Here is a 17,120-nt window from a genome sequence, read left to right as displayed (position 1 = left end):
AACTAATGTACTGTGCCTAGAACAGAGAATTGTCAGATTTCAATCGTCAGCTGTGACGTTAGATTCTGCAATACACTTCACAAATAGACCGCGTGCTATCAGACCTCTTATGCTTTGGCATGAGTAAAAGAATGTGACTGTCGCACTTTGAATTAAAGGGCTTGTCTTTATATACTGCATGAATGCTACCAGACAAGTTTACAGGTTTCTGGAAGGTACACGTCAACCATCAACATGCTGTCCTTAATCTAGCATGTGCTATTATGAAATGTGAATACACCTGGAAAACTAGAAAGTGAGGAGCAAGATGGCAAGTTGGCTTAGTTGGTAAACATTCATTATGAATTACCATTATGAATTACCAGCACCGAAGACAGCGGACAATGAAAGTCGCCATGATGGCATTCGCTTGTCACTTGTCCTGTCCTACACACTTTCATTGTCCACGTCTTCACTGCACTTACTTCAAACTGATAATTGATAATGAAAAATGGAGCATTGAGTTTTTCATCCACACAACTCGCGCAGTTGCATGCGCAGATCTTTTTGCTGTGTTAAGGTACTGCACTTTTCTCTTGCACTGAGAAAATAGTCTGGACGTGTAAAAGACTTTTCTTGTCACTGTGTCCATTTTCTTTTTGTCAATGCTAATACACTGTAGTGTGCCAAGTGTACGAAATATGTGCCATTTTATGAAATAAGTGTAATGTGCAAAAATATTGTGATTTTGCCATAGCTTTATGCAGCATTATAGAAGTATGCGCAGCTACTAAGCCCTTGAGCTAGTACACATTGACACAGTTTAAATTAGCCTCAAAGTGCTTATCATGACTTAGTCAAAATAGTGCGATTTGGCATTTTTCTAGCAGCCAGATGTTACCTCTTGTTTATTGATTCACATGGTTTCCAAGATGTTCCATGTGTGTTGTTTACATGGTGTACAATGCATTCTTACTGGTCAGTATGTGCAAGCAGCGCTGCATGTTAGAATAATCAAGGCATGCTGCTACTTATGAAACTCATCAATGTGGTTATTCTGATTTGTTTACGAAAGTGATTTTTTATGTGTAAATATGACCACAAATGTTCACATAAATGCAAGACATTTCGAGATGTTCCGAAATGCCTTGCATCAGTGTCCATTTTAATTGTCCTCGTCGTATCTTTTCCCGACCAGACGGGCTTCCGTTCGACTCGCGACTTCAAAAATTTTATGTGAGAAATATTTTATGTGAATACAAATTTGCAGTATCTGTCCATATGCTAACAAATCATTAATGTTTTGGAACTTGAAGATGTTCACTTCATGATTGTCATTATTTTTAGGAGAGAACGTTGAACTAGTTGGTAAAGATTTATCATAAAATAAGGTAAAGCTTGCCAAAAAAAAAAGACATGGACACAAGAGACATTTGTATTGCCTTTTTCTCTTGTGTCTGTGCTTTTATCTTCTTTTATGATGAATATGTCATTACTTCGTGCATTCCAAATTGTGGCGTAATGAACGCACATGACCTTGGCGGTACTTGCTGTTCAGTTTTGTTAAAGATGTCAATACGATCAGGGCTTATCTTACTTTTCTCTCCAGGCATTCATCACCAGTACATCGCATCGGTGCCAGTTGACAAAGGCAACGGCTCAAAGGAGTACAAGTGTCCACTTTGTCCTTATAAGACCACCCGGAGAGGGAACGTTCGCCTGCACCTAATCACACATTCGGACCGGCATCCCTTCCTTTGCCCCACGTGCTCCAAGGCCTTCAAGCGCAGCAATGATCTCAGACGCCACCTGTTGAGAGTGCACACTCGGACATAAAGGACGATTTAAAATGTTGTGTGTGGGCGCCATCTTCGCACCCAGTGCGTGCTGCTACCCCAACACTATACTCGGCTACAACCCAAGCAAAAATGTAAGCTCTGCCCACAAAACCGCAGCGCACCTGCCCTTCACTTGTGAAAAGACAGTTGTGCTAGCTGGTTTCCACTTGAACCGTAAGTGCTTTTTATTGGATAATGTGAATACTACGCATAATATGAGTTAAAGGCTCGTCGTTACTACCTAAAACCTTATGTTTGGCTGAGCAGCGATGTCAGAATCCCTGATGAAATTTACCATGACGTTCAAGTTTCCAGCCTAAAACCAATATTAACCCTTTGACTCGCTATGTACACAATTGTGTACACCACTTGTTTTTGCCATTTGTAATGACTAGGGGCTAAGAGAGAGCAAGATACATTGAGCTTTAGATGAAATGAACCTCCTGCATAATAAATTTGTCTTCATTTAACTTCATTTTGCAGTGTACTGTTGTATATGATCAGTTTGCTGAAGGCACTACGTAGTTCGACGAGTCGTTCAACGTGCCCCTACCCGCGAGCCACGTCAAAAGTATAATTTTTCTTTGCTCCAAATGAACATAACCAAAAATGATTTGGCACTATATTTCTGGCGTAAGATTCCATTCTATTATTGCAAAAACGGAGCATGAATGACTTTACAATACAGTAGAACCCCGCTGTTACGTTCCTCACTGCTGCGTTTTCTCGGCTGTTACGTCGTTTTCCGCCGGTCCCGGCATAGCTCCCATAGGATACAATGTATTGGGAACCCCGCTGTTACGTCGTAACTGTCGGACCGTTCCCGTATGATACGTCGCGAAGTGCGCTCGGAGCCGACCGAGTGACTACCAAAGAGAGCGGCCATGGTGCATTTTCACGCACTTTGGCCTCGTTTGACCGTAATATTAGCCGCATGAGAGGCGCAAGCAACAGAATCTTTCAATTGATGCAAACAAAAGCATGGCCTTCGAGATTCAAATTGCAAAGATGGCGTCTATGACGTAACTGCTCGCAAAAGCAAGGCCTTCGAGATTGGCATTTACTATTGACAAAAGCATAGCCTCTGAGATTTGTATTGCACCAACATGGCGTGTATGACGTAATTGCTTGCGAAAGCAAGGCCTTCGAGATTGGCATTCACTTCTGCCATCGCGTTGGCGTAGACTCATCATCATCGTTATTTGTCGGAGAACGGGAGGAGTTCGAGCTGGTTGGAGCTCGCGTGGTCGTGCGTGCGGTTCGCGGTCGGACTCGCCGCGCCGGTCGTGATTGCGTGTGCTTAGTTCTTTCATGCCTACAGCTGTTGGTGTTAAAAAAATCACATACGTTGATTACATTTCTGTGGATGAGGCCGTCCTAAGCTCCGCGTTTCAATCCATCGACTAGATCGCGGCTGAGCGCGCCAATTTTCGTGCTGCTCGTAAGAATTGAAATAAAATTCTGTACCACCAAATATTTTGCCGTTTTTTCCTGTTTTTCGGCTCTTACGTTTCCCGTCTCTTACGTTTATTTCCTACGGTCCCTTCAAAAACGTATCAGCGGGGTTCTACTGTAAATAGATATTTAGCTACAATTGAATTAGAATTAATTAATGTAACACGCATAAATTAACGCATTATAACATTATTTTTGTTGCAATAGAATATCGAGTGCCTTGAAATGATGCTGTATCGATTTGACGCACTTACAGACAGTTCCTCATAGGTGGCGTCTGAAAGGGTTAATGAGAACTAACAGACAATAATGCCAAGGAAAGTATAGGGGATGTTATTTGTAATATTTGGGATATAAGTGTGAAGAAAGTAAAGTGGACGAAAAGATGACTTGCCACCGGCAGGGACTGAACCTGCGACCTTCGAATAACGTGTCCGATGCTCTACCACTGAGCTACGGCAGCGGTCATCTCCCCGTCCACTTTATGGGGTATATATATGTGCATTTATACCTAGAAGTGTTAGTCAGCACCAATCGCAGCCATGGTGGGGAGTGTGGAACACTCTTTTTCTGCCTTTTTGGTGTCACATAGCACGTGATCTTTTTTACGAGCTGGCAGCTGACCAATAATCCCTCGCATACTACTTTTTACGAGCTGGCAGCTGACCAATAATCCCTCGCATACTACTTTTTACGAGCTGGCAGCTGACCAATAATCCCTCGCATACTGCCTGAAGGCAAGGTCAGCTGTCAGCTTATAAAAAGATCACGTGCTACGTGACGCCAAAAAGGCAGAAAAAGTGTTTCACACTCGCTGCTGACTAACACTCCTAGGTTTAAATGCACATATATACCCTACAAAGTGCACGGGGGGATGACCGCTGCCGTAGCTCAGTGGTAGAGCATCGGATGTGTTATTCGAAGGTCGCAGGTTCGGTCCCTGCCGGCGGCAAGTTATCTTTTTGTCCACTTTACTTTCTTCACATTTATATCCCAATTATTACAAATAACATCCCCTATACTTTCCTTGGAATTATTGTCTGTTAGTTCTCATTAATATTGTGTCTAACAAAGAAAAACGAGCCCTTTAAAAGTCTTCTTTCCTTCAACCTAAAACCAGCTACACAAACAAGTGTCTGTACACGAAACTCAACTATCTGAAACACTCGAGAAGTGCATGACCTCGTAGTGAGTAAAAGCTATTGGATGAACTTCTGTGGTGGCAGGGACAGTGATGGCTGTGGGTGGAGCTAACATTTTTCTTAGGTTGTAATGGAGTATATAGTAGGAACAGTGAAGGGGCCTCTTCTGGCATCATCGCCTTGTGTGTTTCATTTCCATAGCCTCTTTTCAAGTTTCTTGCTGTTGAACACATCACGCACAGTACTCTATAGCTTCTAATGTACAGTAAACATTTTTTAAGGTACAGAGTGTGGCTCTGGAATGGTTGTGTGCCCTAGACACTTGGCTTGGCATTTTTCTGAAGACTGTGTGTGATTGCTTCATTTTCTTGCCTGAATTCTTGCGAGTGACGGGCAGTTTTCTCAGCATCAAGAAACATGCCTGTATTTCCTAGTTATTTAGCACCAGTTCGTGAACTATTTGTCTCGGCTCTTGGTGACTACTATGCACATTTTCTGGTGACAAAGAGACCCCACCAGGTTTTGAAATTGTAAACAAACGACTGGTGCTTAGATTGCTCTGTGGTTACTATAAAATGTCAGAATCCCTGATGAAATTAGTGTCTGCATCATAAAGCGGCTGCACAGCGGGAAAATGGTTGAAGTGCCTTACAGGAGGCCGCACTTCCTTGCGAGAAAGCTTTGCCTTGAGTGCAAATGAAAGTCGTACGCACAAACGTCCTGCACTACAGACACTGCTAGGAGCGTTAGTGACCGCAGTCCAGAGTTGTAATGCAGCCACTAATAATATGCTCCAAAGGAAAATAGAAGGCGAACAAAGAAAAGAAGTTGGAGCTTGTCATGTCGACATGACGCACATCCTGGGCTCCACATCCATGCAGGGACGTTTCTGCGCTGCTTGTGGATGCTAGTTGGGGGCAAAAGGAAAGTGCATCTTTGTGATGACTCTCGCTAGCAACAGCTGCATGGTAACAGGAGAGTTGACTTTCTCTTAATGCCTCCAATATTGGATTGATTTAAAAAATTCTGTCTGTAAACTGTTCCCCATGCTGCGCTCATAACTCCCAGATCATGACCAAAACTTGTAGCATGCACTGGTAGCGAGCCTTTTGAGCCAGGAGATCGGTAAGTTAGTTCTGTGTCCTTGTTGTATTGTAGAGAGCATAAAGTCTTAATACGTGAAAACATGCCATATCAAGATGTGCAGCCGCGTCCACTGTCTGTGTAGAGCGTGTGAACAGCTGGCTTTGCTCTGCGGGGCTTCACCTTGTGGCAGTTGCAGGCTCTGACGTGGTGTGCCCAGCAGCAGGCGCGATCTAATAGACATGCAGATCTGCACACATTGCTTTAAACCATAAATGATCTTGGTAAGCGCCTTTGCTTTGCCGGCTCTGCGCATGACCTGAGGTTAGCACTTTTCACGTGACCACGTATCTCAAAACGGCCACGAAGCGCTCATTGTTTGTTCTAAAAGGATTGTGTTCGTGTTATCAGCCCAAACGCGTCAGTCTTCAGCATCGAGATACCGCAAGCGCCCTGAGGCCGAGTGCATATACGGTTAAAGCCCTTTTTCAATGTTGAAACTTGTGCAGAGCAGGTCTACATGTCTGTTAGACATTGTTATTCATGTTGTAATGTCAATTACTTATTTGAAAGAAAATGGTTGTGTAAAATTTTACTTGCAGCCCACACGAAAGCTGCATTTGAACTTGTCTGGCGTCAGCTGTAATGGAAAGCATATTTCAGCATTCTTGTCGTGCACTTCTTGCTTATGCTAGTGTTAAGTTTGCTGCAGTAATTGAATTACGAGGTACGTATACAAAGAAAGGCACAGCGAGAACTGTTACCAGCTGCTAAATTTATTAACGAAAACATTTGTACTGTTGCCATTGAAATTCTGTTTCTCAAGATTCTCGGGAGCACAACTCGCGGTTCACCTTTGTTCAATGTCGTGAATTAATGCACTGTTCCATCATAACATGAGTTATTCAGAACAAACTAGACAGAAAAATCGCTACTGTATGCCTCCTCTTGAACATTATACGGTGTAATTTGAATGCTTGTAAGCGTCTGTCAAAAATATGCATGGCGTGATGTAATGGACTGCCATTACTGAAAACCAACTGCAACAAAATTTTAGTCTCGATGAATTGATTATAAATTAGCTGTGTATGCTGCTCAAGCAATCTCAACAAACATTTATGCCTGGTAATTGGGAATTCTTTTTTTTCACTGAAAGGCACCAAAGGAGACAGTGTATGCAGCTGGTTTTTGGTGAAAATAGCACGAATAATATAAAATGGCTAACAAGATTTGTATGGTGTCACATAAATTTTGAAGGCAGTGATAAGGAGATGTGTATTCTTGATGTCCTATGTTTCTGATGATCTCTGGTGGGTGGTAATTACATCTTCTTCCAGTTGTCATAATAGCTTTATTTTTGTGAAACTTTAATGATGAATTCAGTTTTAGGGGGAGATGTTACTCGAGAAAAAAAAAGTTTCTTGAATCTGCAGCCTAGGACAATGAAATTTTTGCTGTTTTCGTAGTCTTTTGCGCTGATCTCAAATATGTGATCAGTTTCGTAGCAAGTTGCATAGCTTTCATTCTGCATCATGACGATGCGTAAAACGTAGCTCTTTTCGGGCCCACCTTTTCTGCCACTAAACTTCTATATTTATGGGCCATTAATGGCTCATATTCCTTCGCATCAGCTGTAGAACACTGAAAACTTACTAGAAAGTGTGTATAAAATATTTTAATGAATGTAAAAAATTAGAATCTGAGAAGTCTTAAAATTTTTGGCCCATACTAATAAATAACTATAAGTTTGTAATAATTATTTAAGTGATATCAAGTTTTAAAGGAGATAATAGCACTCTTCACATGTTAAGGAACATGTGGGAAAAATTTGGTCCACGTCAGGCCCACCATAGGTACCAAAAACACAATGTTCAAACTCAAGAAGTTGCCGAAAATTGCATCTTGAGAAAATGCATTGTAAAGGTAAAATTGAAAGCTTGTCTATGTGGCAAAGATATGCTTTTTAAAATTATCTCGTCCTTCATGTGAGCTTGGGAATCATGGTTACTTTGAGCATGTGGCTTTGGTGAACTCCTCATGCGAAATGCAGGGGCAAGCAGCCAGGTGGCGTTTTCTGTGGGACTCTAGACAGTGAGCTCTTTCTAGTTCTTAACAGCCATCTTGTGCTCTTTAAAAGTGATTTAACCCATTTCCAGTTTAAACGCAACCTTGATTCTTTTTGTCGTGCAAGTAGAAAGACTCAACTTGACAAAACAGCTAAAAACAAAAATGTTTAATTTCTGAAAAAAAAAACGTTTTTTGAATAGCATCTCCCCTTAATTTAAGCATAAAAGCTGGCACTAGGGCTGCTCTTTATTTGCACCAAATTTGAAACCAGGCTAAAATTTTCACACTGTCTTCTGGATTAATATTGTCCATGTTGCTGAATACAACAGAGCTTTGATGACAGTCTGGTGGTTTCATATGAAGACATGAGAAAGTTAACTCTGTTTGAACACATTGTTTGACATTGGTGGCAACAGGCTGTGGGTGTGAATGCCTAATATGCAGAATGCATTATTCAACACACTACTCTTGTAACTGTAATAGAATTTATTGAAAAACCAATAGGCGACTGCACTGGCTTTAAGCTTAAATGACTGTTCTACATCACTTGTTGGCAATGGAAGCTTGCTTTTCATAGATTTCTAGAAATACTTTACTTAGCTATGATGCCTTATGCAGAATTTTCTACACAGGGAACTGTCCTGCTTACTTTCTCAGTGGGAACCTAAGTGGCTTTGCTTTCTCTCTCTCTTTTTTTCCTCACCGATAGCTACTATAGGCTCATTACACTGGTCACCTTGATGATAGCCACTGTCTACCACTGTCCATAATTGCTAGCAGTGGAGAATACTACTGATTCTAAAAAGCGCGACTATGCCACCAGGTGCCATGATTGGCTAACAATTAACTGAGCACCTGTGAACTAGATAGCACTGGCATACACACCTTCTTGGTGTTCTAGCTGATTGCCTGTACAGCTGCAAAAGTGGTCCGCAATGAACTTTTCGTGTCAATGTCTGTGCATGGCTGCTTTGTGTTTGTTAGTCTTTTGGTGCTTGGTATCTCGTGTGCTGTGATGGAACTAACATCATATTGCTTTCAACAATTAACCCAAAGCCTTTTAAATTGGTTGGCCCAAATATACACATAGTATTTGAGAAAAGGCAAACAAACGCAGCTATAAGATTGTTTTACTACAGAGCAATGGATAGATAAGAGGTGGAAGAAAGAGTCATTCCACTACACCACCAAGAGGCTGAACTTCTACAAATGAATTCTCCTAGAATTTTATTTACTTCTATCAAAAGGAAGCTATTTGCTTGCAGTGGCGAATGTTCATGCATAAGCATCGCATGAAATATTCTAAGGCTTCTCGCTTATTTCGTTACACTAGCTGCGATGTGACGGCTTCACATTAAGGGCAAAGCACCGTTGTTCTTTTTTAAAATTTTTGATAGCTTGTGTCCTGCACTATGGGTTCCTAGTTTCTTTACTTTGTCATAAATTTGGCACTTGTTCCTGACATTCTCATGCACTGTTGTGCACATGGCTATGAATAGTTTTTGTGCCATGCTGCTGATCTTAGTTCTGGCATTTCGTTGATCAGACAGTGAGGTAGAGTGAATTGTAGAATGAATTCTCACATGCAATGGCTAAAAGCTCACAAGTGTGTGTGTGTGTGTGGGCTGCCTTCTTTTATTCGTTCATTTATTAATTATACTTCAAAGATCCCAGGACGGGACATTACGTGAAGGGTTGGCATATAGAGAAAAAAAGAAAAGGCAAGTCAAGTGACGTGACTAGTGAGATGGTATTCAATGGCAGCCTTGAAACGCGAGATGTCGGTGATGAGGACGACGCCAGAAGGAAGAGCAGTTCCATTTTTGGTGTTGTCTTCAGGTGTTTTGCTCTTCCTGGTAGATTGACACAATTTTATTGGCACAGAGATGCCATGACAACACCTTCAGTGGCAGTTAAGACACGATTGTACCACAAATACAAGCAGAGAGTACTGATGATGATAATGTCTGTGAAATAGATACATGGTTGTGTGATGTTTCTTTTTTTCATGTTTATCATTGTAATTGTGCTAATGCTTCTGCTACAATTAGAGAAGGTACATATGTTGGACAGATGAGGCCCTTTCCTGCTATTGTAGTTCACTGCTGTTGAGTGATTGTATGAAAATAAAAATTGACTGCAGCTGTATTCACACTTACATGAATTCTTACTGCTTGTCAGATGAGCCCTTAATGCACATGATGCATGCATTGAGACAAGATGCATGTATCGCAGATGATAGTAATTTCTTGTTGAAATGAAGGGCTTTCGGTGGCACAAATGTATCCTGCACTTATATTAGCTTCTTAAAACACAAAAATAAAACAACTGGTAGTATGTGCTCTTTTCTATTGTGACCTCTTTTCTTTTTCTGTGCCATACAGTGAAAAACATGTCTTGTCCATTTTTACAATGTACTAACTAGCCCAGTTCCAACGCCTTGATACCATATAGTGATCTTGTGGTGCAGTACATTTACAAATTCAACATATACTGCTTAATATTTACTTCTGGAAGCCTTGCAACATTTCTTGTGCACCAAAAGATCACTAAGACGCAAGGGATAATCGAAGCGAAAGGAGAGCGAAGCACATTTGCAATTTAAGACCGCCTTCCTCAAGCGTGCATTTATTTTTTTCCATGTGTGCTTGGTTGGTGCACTACGTCGTGCTGCAGACAATTAAGCTGATGGCCTGTGCCTCATATTTTCATGCCTGTGTTTTGTTAGCTCCCACCATATGTAAAAACTTGTGTATGTAAACTTCCTTGTGTTTTGCTCAGCATGCAGCAGATAGTGCTGTATGCACCTTTAAATATTCCCACCCTGCATTCTTGTTCCTGTATTTCCTGTATTCTGGCAGGTCCATCTGCATACTCTTGCATTTGACATAGGCACAGGAAATGGCATTAATTTCCTAATACCTTACTATATAATGCAGTTTGAGCAGTGCCACATAGGCAAATCAAATGGCATTTACCTTAACGCCATTCTTCAACTCATGCCCTTGTCAGAACTCATTAGACTTAGATATGTGTACCAAAAGAGCACTAAGACGCAGGGTCAAGCTTGCTCTGTGCAGTAACATGAAACGCTTAACATAGTGCCTATTGTGTAAAAGATAGTTATACCTGACAGGCACGTAGCCAGGATTTTTTTTCGGAGGGGGCCCAAGGCCTAATTGTTCGAAAGAAAGTATTTCCTTGGCAAATATAAAACAAAAGTTGCCCGGGAAAATAGAAGGCCGGACGAATTTCGGGGGGGGCCCGGGCCCCCGGCCCCCCCCTTGCCTACGTGCCTGATACCTGACTTTCAACGAACATCATGTTATTCCGCAATTGCACTATACTGAAATGGAATTCAGAATGGCAATGGCTTTCACATGAAAGGTGCCATGTTGACTCTGGGCTTTGGATTCAAACGTGCAGTGGTCGAAGTTGCTGTGGTTGGTTGCAGCATTGTAAAAGACAGCAACAAACTCAAGCTAATGGCACGATAGTATGCTTTGTTCTATATTTCACTAGCTTCGAATGCAGAATAGACTTGTTAAAATGCGTCTTTATTTGATATTATTACCCTAACTTTGTTCACTTCAGAAGTTGCTGCAATCGATATCATCAGGCCGAACGCCATTAAGTTTAGATGTGTGGCAGCTTCGCTAAGGTAAATGTTGTTCGTAAGCTGCTGTTCTCAATTTTTTTCTTTCTCGACTTCTGCAGACTCGAGTTCCGGAGATGTGAAAATTGAAGAATTTTCCACCTGGCCAGAAGTGCTAGCTGACCCACCTAATGCAGAAAAGGCTCGTGACAGACGCCTCGCAGGGGTCGTGAACCAGCCGCCCGTTCGGGTTGCAAATGCCGGCACTTTCAACAAGGCCTCGGCTTACAAGTGCTCTCAGTGCGAGAAGCACTTTGCGGACCAATGGAACCTGGGTCGTCATATGCGTATCCACACGGGTGAAAGGCCCTTCAAGTGTGACCTCTGCCCGATGGACTTCACCCTCAAGACCACACTCACGACGCACTTACGTACCCACACCGGCGACAAGCCATACAAGTGTCACTTGTGCGACATGGCGTACTCCTGGAGGAGCTCACTTGTAAAGCACCTCCAGGCACATAGCTGGAGGACCAAGTTCTAAGCTCGAACGTCCCCTTCAAGCACACTGTCTACACCGTAGAGTTAGTGCAGACTCTAGAGGAAAAGCTTCCGACAGGGCCCTGCATTAGAACCTCCGACCGCAAGGGCGCCGCCATTGCCGCCATTACACTACGCTGCAAGCGTTACCAGACCCCGAGACGCGTGCTAGACTTGACGGTATATTCAGTCGCGACTTGCACTGCGACTTGCAACTCGGTCACCAAGACACACAGTCGACCGCGATCTAGAACTCAAGTGGATGTGTTGGCGTCATCTAGCAAAAGTACCTGCAAACGCAGCTTCCTGCTCCGGAAGTCCTGCAGACAGTAAATTGCCTAAATAGCCTTAAATCTTTTTGCCAAAAATTATAAGTAAATGTTAAACATGTCCGCACATTTCTAATGAGTAAAAATGCCCATGTTTGATTTATGTTGCCAGTATAACTAGCGTTGAATAGCGCTAATTTTAGTCTATCCGTCAATAATTGCAAAGGCAATAATGACAATGGTAGCATAATGGCTGTGTCCTTGTGGTCTGCGCTCTTTCAGCTCGGCTTTCCCTCTAGAGTTCGTACTAACTCTATGGCCCACATATGTGCACGCAACTTGTTTTAGCCAGTTCTTTTAAACAGTGACCAAGGAAGAGCAAGATACATTGCGCATAGGATGAATTGAAGGACTACCTTTCATGTAGTCCTTCACTTAACCTCAGTGTGCTGCATATTACTAGAGCCGATCACTTTGGTAAAGGCACTACAATGTTCGACATGCCGTGTTTCAGGAGCAATGTCAAAAGTAACTTTTCATTGCTCAAAATGAAGACAACTAAAAACAAATTACGCATACATCTTGAGCCTAAGATTTAATTCTTTTTATACAAAGATGGAACGCAACTCACTGCACAATAAATAAATATTTGATTACACGATAACTACGATTAATTGCTGAAACTTGCACAAAATGATATATAATTTCGTTTTCTTTCTTGAAATATAATACTGTGTGCCTTTGAATATTGTTGTGTAACTCTGACACATTTGCACGCAGTATATCCTAATTTATGCATCAAGGGGACATGCATGCACTTTGTGGGATCGAAATAATGAATTTCTCAATGAGCAATTAGAATCAGTACAAAACCGTAGTGCATGTTGCATTCTATTAAATTCTTATTTTTCAAGTATATCATCGATGAAATCCACTTAGCAACTTCCAAATGTCGCTGTGTGTAGGCAAGTGTCTTTATCGTTATTTCACAAAATTTGTCATAATCCACACCTGAAAGATGAACTTCTTAGTGAACCAGCTTATACATCACGTCCTACTAATCACGTCCTAAAGTTAACGTCCCTTTTCCTCATGCTAACTTGTTTGCTGATTGATCTGTGTGGAAGCGAACATTGTTTAGGATGGCTCCCGAGCAGCCCTAAGTCTTGGTGAGCAAGACTTCTTTTTTGAGACTGCTGTTTGATGACAGCCCTGCAAGAACTTTGTGCCATAGCAAGTGTGCAAATGCAATGTTCAAATAATGTTATGTTCTCTGCTATGTTTATTGGAGCACATGGTATGATTGTTGTGCCTCTGATTATGCCTCACACATATGTTATGTATGAGTTCATATCAACTGACATCGCAAAGGAATGTATGCACTAGAGGCATTTCATTGTGGTAGTTTCCTAATTCCTAATCCTTATTGCTTTCCTTGAATTTTTTAATAGCAAAGATTACAAATCCATTCCTATTTTTTTAAATGTATGACCAAAATGTTTACTTGTGAAAAAAATTCGGCAGATCCCACGCGTTGTGGGAATCTGTTTCATGCGAAGCGGTCAGCGAGTACTTATATGCTGTACTTTATGGCTTTGAGCCAAGCGTTACAAGGTTGATAGACGTGTTTTTGTAAGTGTGGTAGCCATGTGCACATCGTGGGCTTACCGGGCACGTCGACAACACTAGTGTTTAAAGGGTAACTTATGGTGCGACGTGACGTCAGCCCTCACATTAGAGTACGTACGTCAGTATTATCGAAACAAAGTCCACTTTATGGTGCAATCATGTGAATATCACACGTAACTGTCGTTAATGTATTCTGCCAGGGTCGAGCAATGCTTCTATATAGCTTGCTTAATCATAGGAATACCAATGTATTGTTTATTAGACTGCTATAAAAGCGGAGCCAACACTGGAACCACAGACGTTAATCTGATATGACGCCTTCATCGTAGGAGTAAATATGTAGTGTTTATTGCTTTCTTGTAGAACTGGATAGCCAGCACCACAAACAAAACTGACGTTGCACCGACATTACGCCTGAATAGGGTCTTTTTCCAAACCAGTTAATACAGACCTGGCTTGGCTATGTGGTAGAATACCCGATTGCCACTCAGAATGCTTGGGTTCGATTCCTGCTGGGATCCTAATTCTTATTCTTTCCATTCGTTTGGTGAACACTGCCGATGTCGTTTTTTCTTAACGCTCTCTCATTTAAATTACCAATGTCTGTTCTCACCATTCCTAGGTGGATATAAACGTCAATCACCTGTGGCACATACCCGTACACCGCGACCCGTGGCAAACGGGTATGTGCCACAGGTGTCCAGAGGAAAGGGTTTGACGACGTATGCGTCAGGATTTTCACATTATTCATGTCATGACCCCACAGTCATATTCGTCAAATCCTCTTACCCTCCCATGCCAGTTTTGGTCCACACGAAGTTAAGGAGGCGATCATACGAGCACCCAGACGTAGGCGGCTAGATAGATGGACAGATAGATACGTAGATAAAAACACTCAAAGTGGCAAAGGTTCGCTAATAAATGCTTCACATTTAAAAAAGCTAAACTCTTTTGTAAGGTCATTGCACTTCACATCACTTTGTAAATGCGTTTTTGCAGACATACTTCACCGTGTTTTAAAATATTTTTCATGCTTAGCACATTTATGTTGATTCTATCATACAGCTTTTTGCATAAAACAGAAATAGTGAGATGAACCATCACAGTGACAGTGCAGTGTCTGCATTTGCGTGAAATGAACATTACGCTCGTATCTCACTCATCTATGAGCATGATGGATTTGTGCAGCGAATATACTGACAGTAAAAATAAACTGTTGATCTGATTGTTGAAATTGTGATTTCTGTTCATCTTTCTTGTCAGAGTGATTTTTAATGCTGCTGTGTTTATTAAGTGAAAAGAAGTCTTCTGGTAAGAGGACTTGGATGTATAGGCTGGAAAGCTAGATAATTAAAATCATTGTGTGCAGCTAGGTTTACACGATAACACTATCAGTCACTGCAAATTGATATTGAATAAGTTTGCTTGCCTGAACAGGTGGCATTTTCCGATTTGGTTCTGTCGATCCTCCCTACTGCTTTTTACACATTGTGTGGTTTGGCAGAAGAACAAGAATGGGGTGGAGTGCATTTGGCAGGCATTCTCAAATCATGAAGAGTAGTCTACCACGATCCCTCAAGAGAAAGGTATATAACAGCTGCATCTTACCGGCACTCACCTACGTAGCAGAAACCTGGAGGTTTACAAAGAGGATTCAACTTAAACTGAGGACGACGCGGCGAACAATGGAAAGGAAATTGATAGGGGTAACCTTAAGACACAAGAAGAGAGCAGAGTGGGTCAGGGAACAAACGGGTGTTCAGGACATCTTAGTCGAAATCAAGAAGAAGAAATGGACATGGGCAGGGCATGTAGCACGTAGGCAAGATAACCGCTGGTCATTAAGAGTAACAGACCGGATTTCAAGACAAGCCAAGCATGCGAGGTGGAGACAGAAAGTTAGGCGGGTGGATGAGATGAAGACGTTTGCGGGGATTATGTGGCCACAGCAAGCACAGGACTAAATTAATTGGAGAAACATGAGAGAGGTCTTTGCCCTGCGGTGGGCGTAGTCAGGCTGATGACGTCATGCTTGCTTGACCAATGGAAAATGGGAAGTTTTTTATGCGGCCTGTCAAATTCTCCTGTTCCTTGACAACGTGAGCACCTAATGTGCATGTGCGATGATGCGGTTATATTGATGTGTGACAAAAAATGCAGATAGTTGAAAGGTTGCGCCTGTCTGTGTTGACCTCTTGTCTTTGTCTTGTTGTGCGCATTTCATGTCCTTCAAAAGCAGATTCGTAGGACTTTCACAATTTCGTTTCGCCTTCATTGAAAAGACCTTTTCTTCTTCACCTGTGCTTTGTTGTTATGCTGTGTTGTGCTGTCTTGAGTGATAACCTGTGCCACACTTTTTGTGCCTTTGTTTTAACTGTCGAAATGCATAACAACTTTCTGCACGTGCTTTGCGTTTTGTTCTGCTCATAGCATATTTTGATCTGTGCCTTTCGATCGTCTTACCCAACTGCCTTCTTCCTGCCATCCTGCAGAACACTTTTTTATGTATGCTTACTCTTGCACTTGACATTCTTCTATGGCCATTGTGTGCTTGTCTTCATATTTTAATGGGAACAGTGCAATGCAAGAAGGAAACGTGGGCAAGAGTACTGTAGTCCATCTTTCTTTTACACTGTTTCCCTTCAGACATGTACAATACTCACGGATTTAAATGTGAAAATTTAGGGCAAAGTAATGCACATACTTTCGTTTCCACTGTCTACAGTTCGTGTCATATCGGCATAATTTTGACTTGGAACACTTACATTAGAGCCAACATTGCCTTTAGCAGCCGGATCTGCAGTGACAGGACATGGTTATCACAAAAAAATGCTCATAGTAGTCATTTTACTAAAGAAACTGATGTTGCGTTTCAATCCGTGAGTACTGTGCCAACTAGCACAAGCTTGCACGCTGTTATCCTCAACTTTTCTTTCTTGACCTTTGCAGACCTGCGTTCTGGAAATGCGAGAATCGAAGAATGTGTTGCGTGGAACGAAGTACCACCTGACCCGCCTGCTGCAAGTGTACCGCTGGCTTCTCGTGGGCGTCCCGCAGGGGTCACGAACCAACCCTGCATTCTGGTGTCGGATGCCAGCATCGCCAACATCAACATACGCCCCTACAAGTGCCCACACTGTGACAAGGGCTTTGCGGACAAATGGCACCTGCGAAGGCACATCCGCATCCACACGGGCGATCGGCCCTTCTCCTGTCCCTTCTGCCCCATGGCCTTCAACCAGAAGAACACCCTCATCGGCCACATGCGGCGCCACACCGGCGACAAACCCTATCGCTGCCAGTTCTGCTGCATGGCCTTCTCCTGGAAGAGCACCTTTGTCAAACACATGCAGCAACACGGCCCTGAGCACCTTTCGCTCTCATTCAACTGACGCCTTCTGAAGAACCTCAGCCAAGCCTTCACAGCTGTTCCTGTGCTCCATCCTTGATGAAGGCATTGTGAGCAACTGCAGTAGTTTTCCTTCAGTGTGTCTGATGAACCCTGTAATCAGCATCTACCTGC

At 42.3% G+C, this 17,120-nt stretch overlaps 1 protein-coding gene and 1 non-coding gene across 2 annotated transcripts; both read left to right on the top strand.

Moving 5' to 3' along the window:
• The first annotated feature begins 1,828 nt into the window (after positions 1-1,828).
• LOC119406538 (zinc finger protein 358-like) lies at positions 1,829-16,989 on the top strand. Its single transcript, XM_037673278.1, has 3 exons — positions 1,829-1,991; positions 11,282-11,590; positions 16,547-16,989. The coding sequence occupies exons 1-3, from the start codon at positions 1,829-1,831 to the stop codon at positions 16,987-16,989; spliced, it is 915 nt and encodes a 304-aa protein (XP_037529206.1).
• Trnat-ugu (transfer RNA threonine (anticodon UGU)) lies at positions 4,153-4,224 on the top strand. Its single transcript has one exon. It is a non-coding gene; the product is annotated as a tRNA-Thr (tRNA).
• Positions 16,990-17,120: the final 131 nt, after the last annotated feature.

The sequence above is a fragment of the Rhipicephalus sanguineus genome, chromosome 10, assembly GCF_013339695.2.
Source record: "Rhipicephalus sanguineus isolate Rsan-2018 chromosome 10, BIME_Rsan_1.4, whole genome shotgun sequence".
NCBI lineage: Eukaryota > Metazoa > Arthropoda > Arachnida > Ixodida > Ixodidae > Rhipicephalus > Rhipicephalus sanguineus.
Note: the sequence above shows the minus strand (reverse complement) of the source record. Positions and strands in the feature narration are given on the sequence as shown.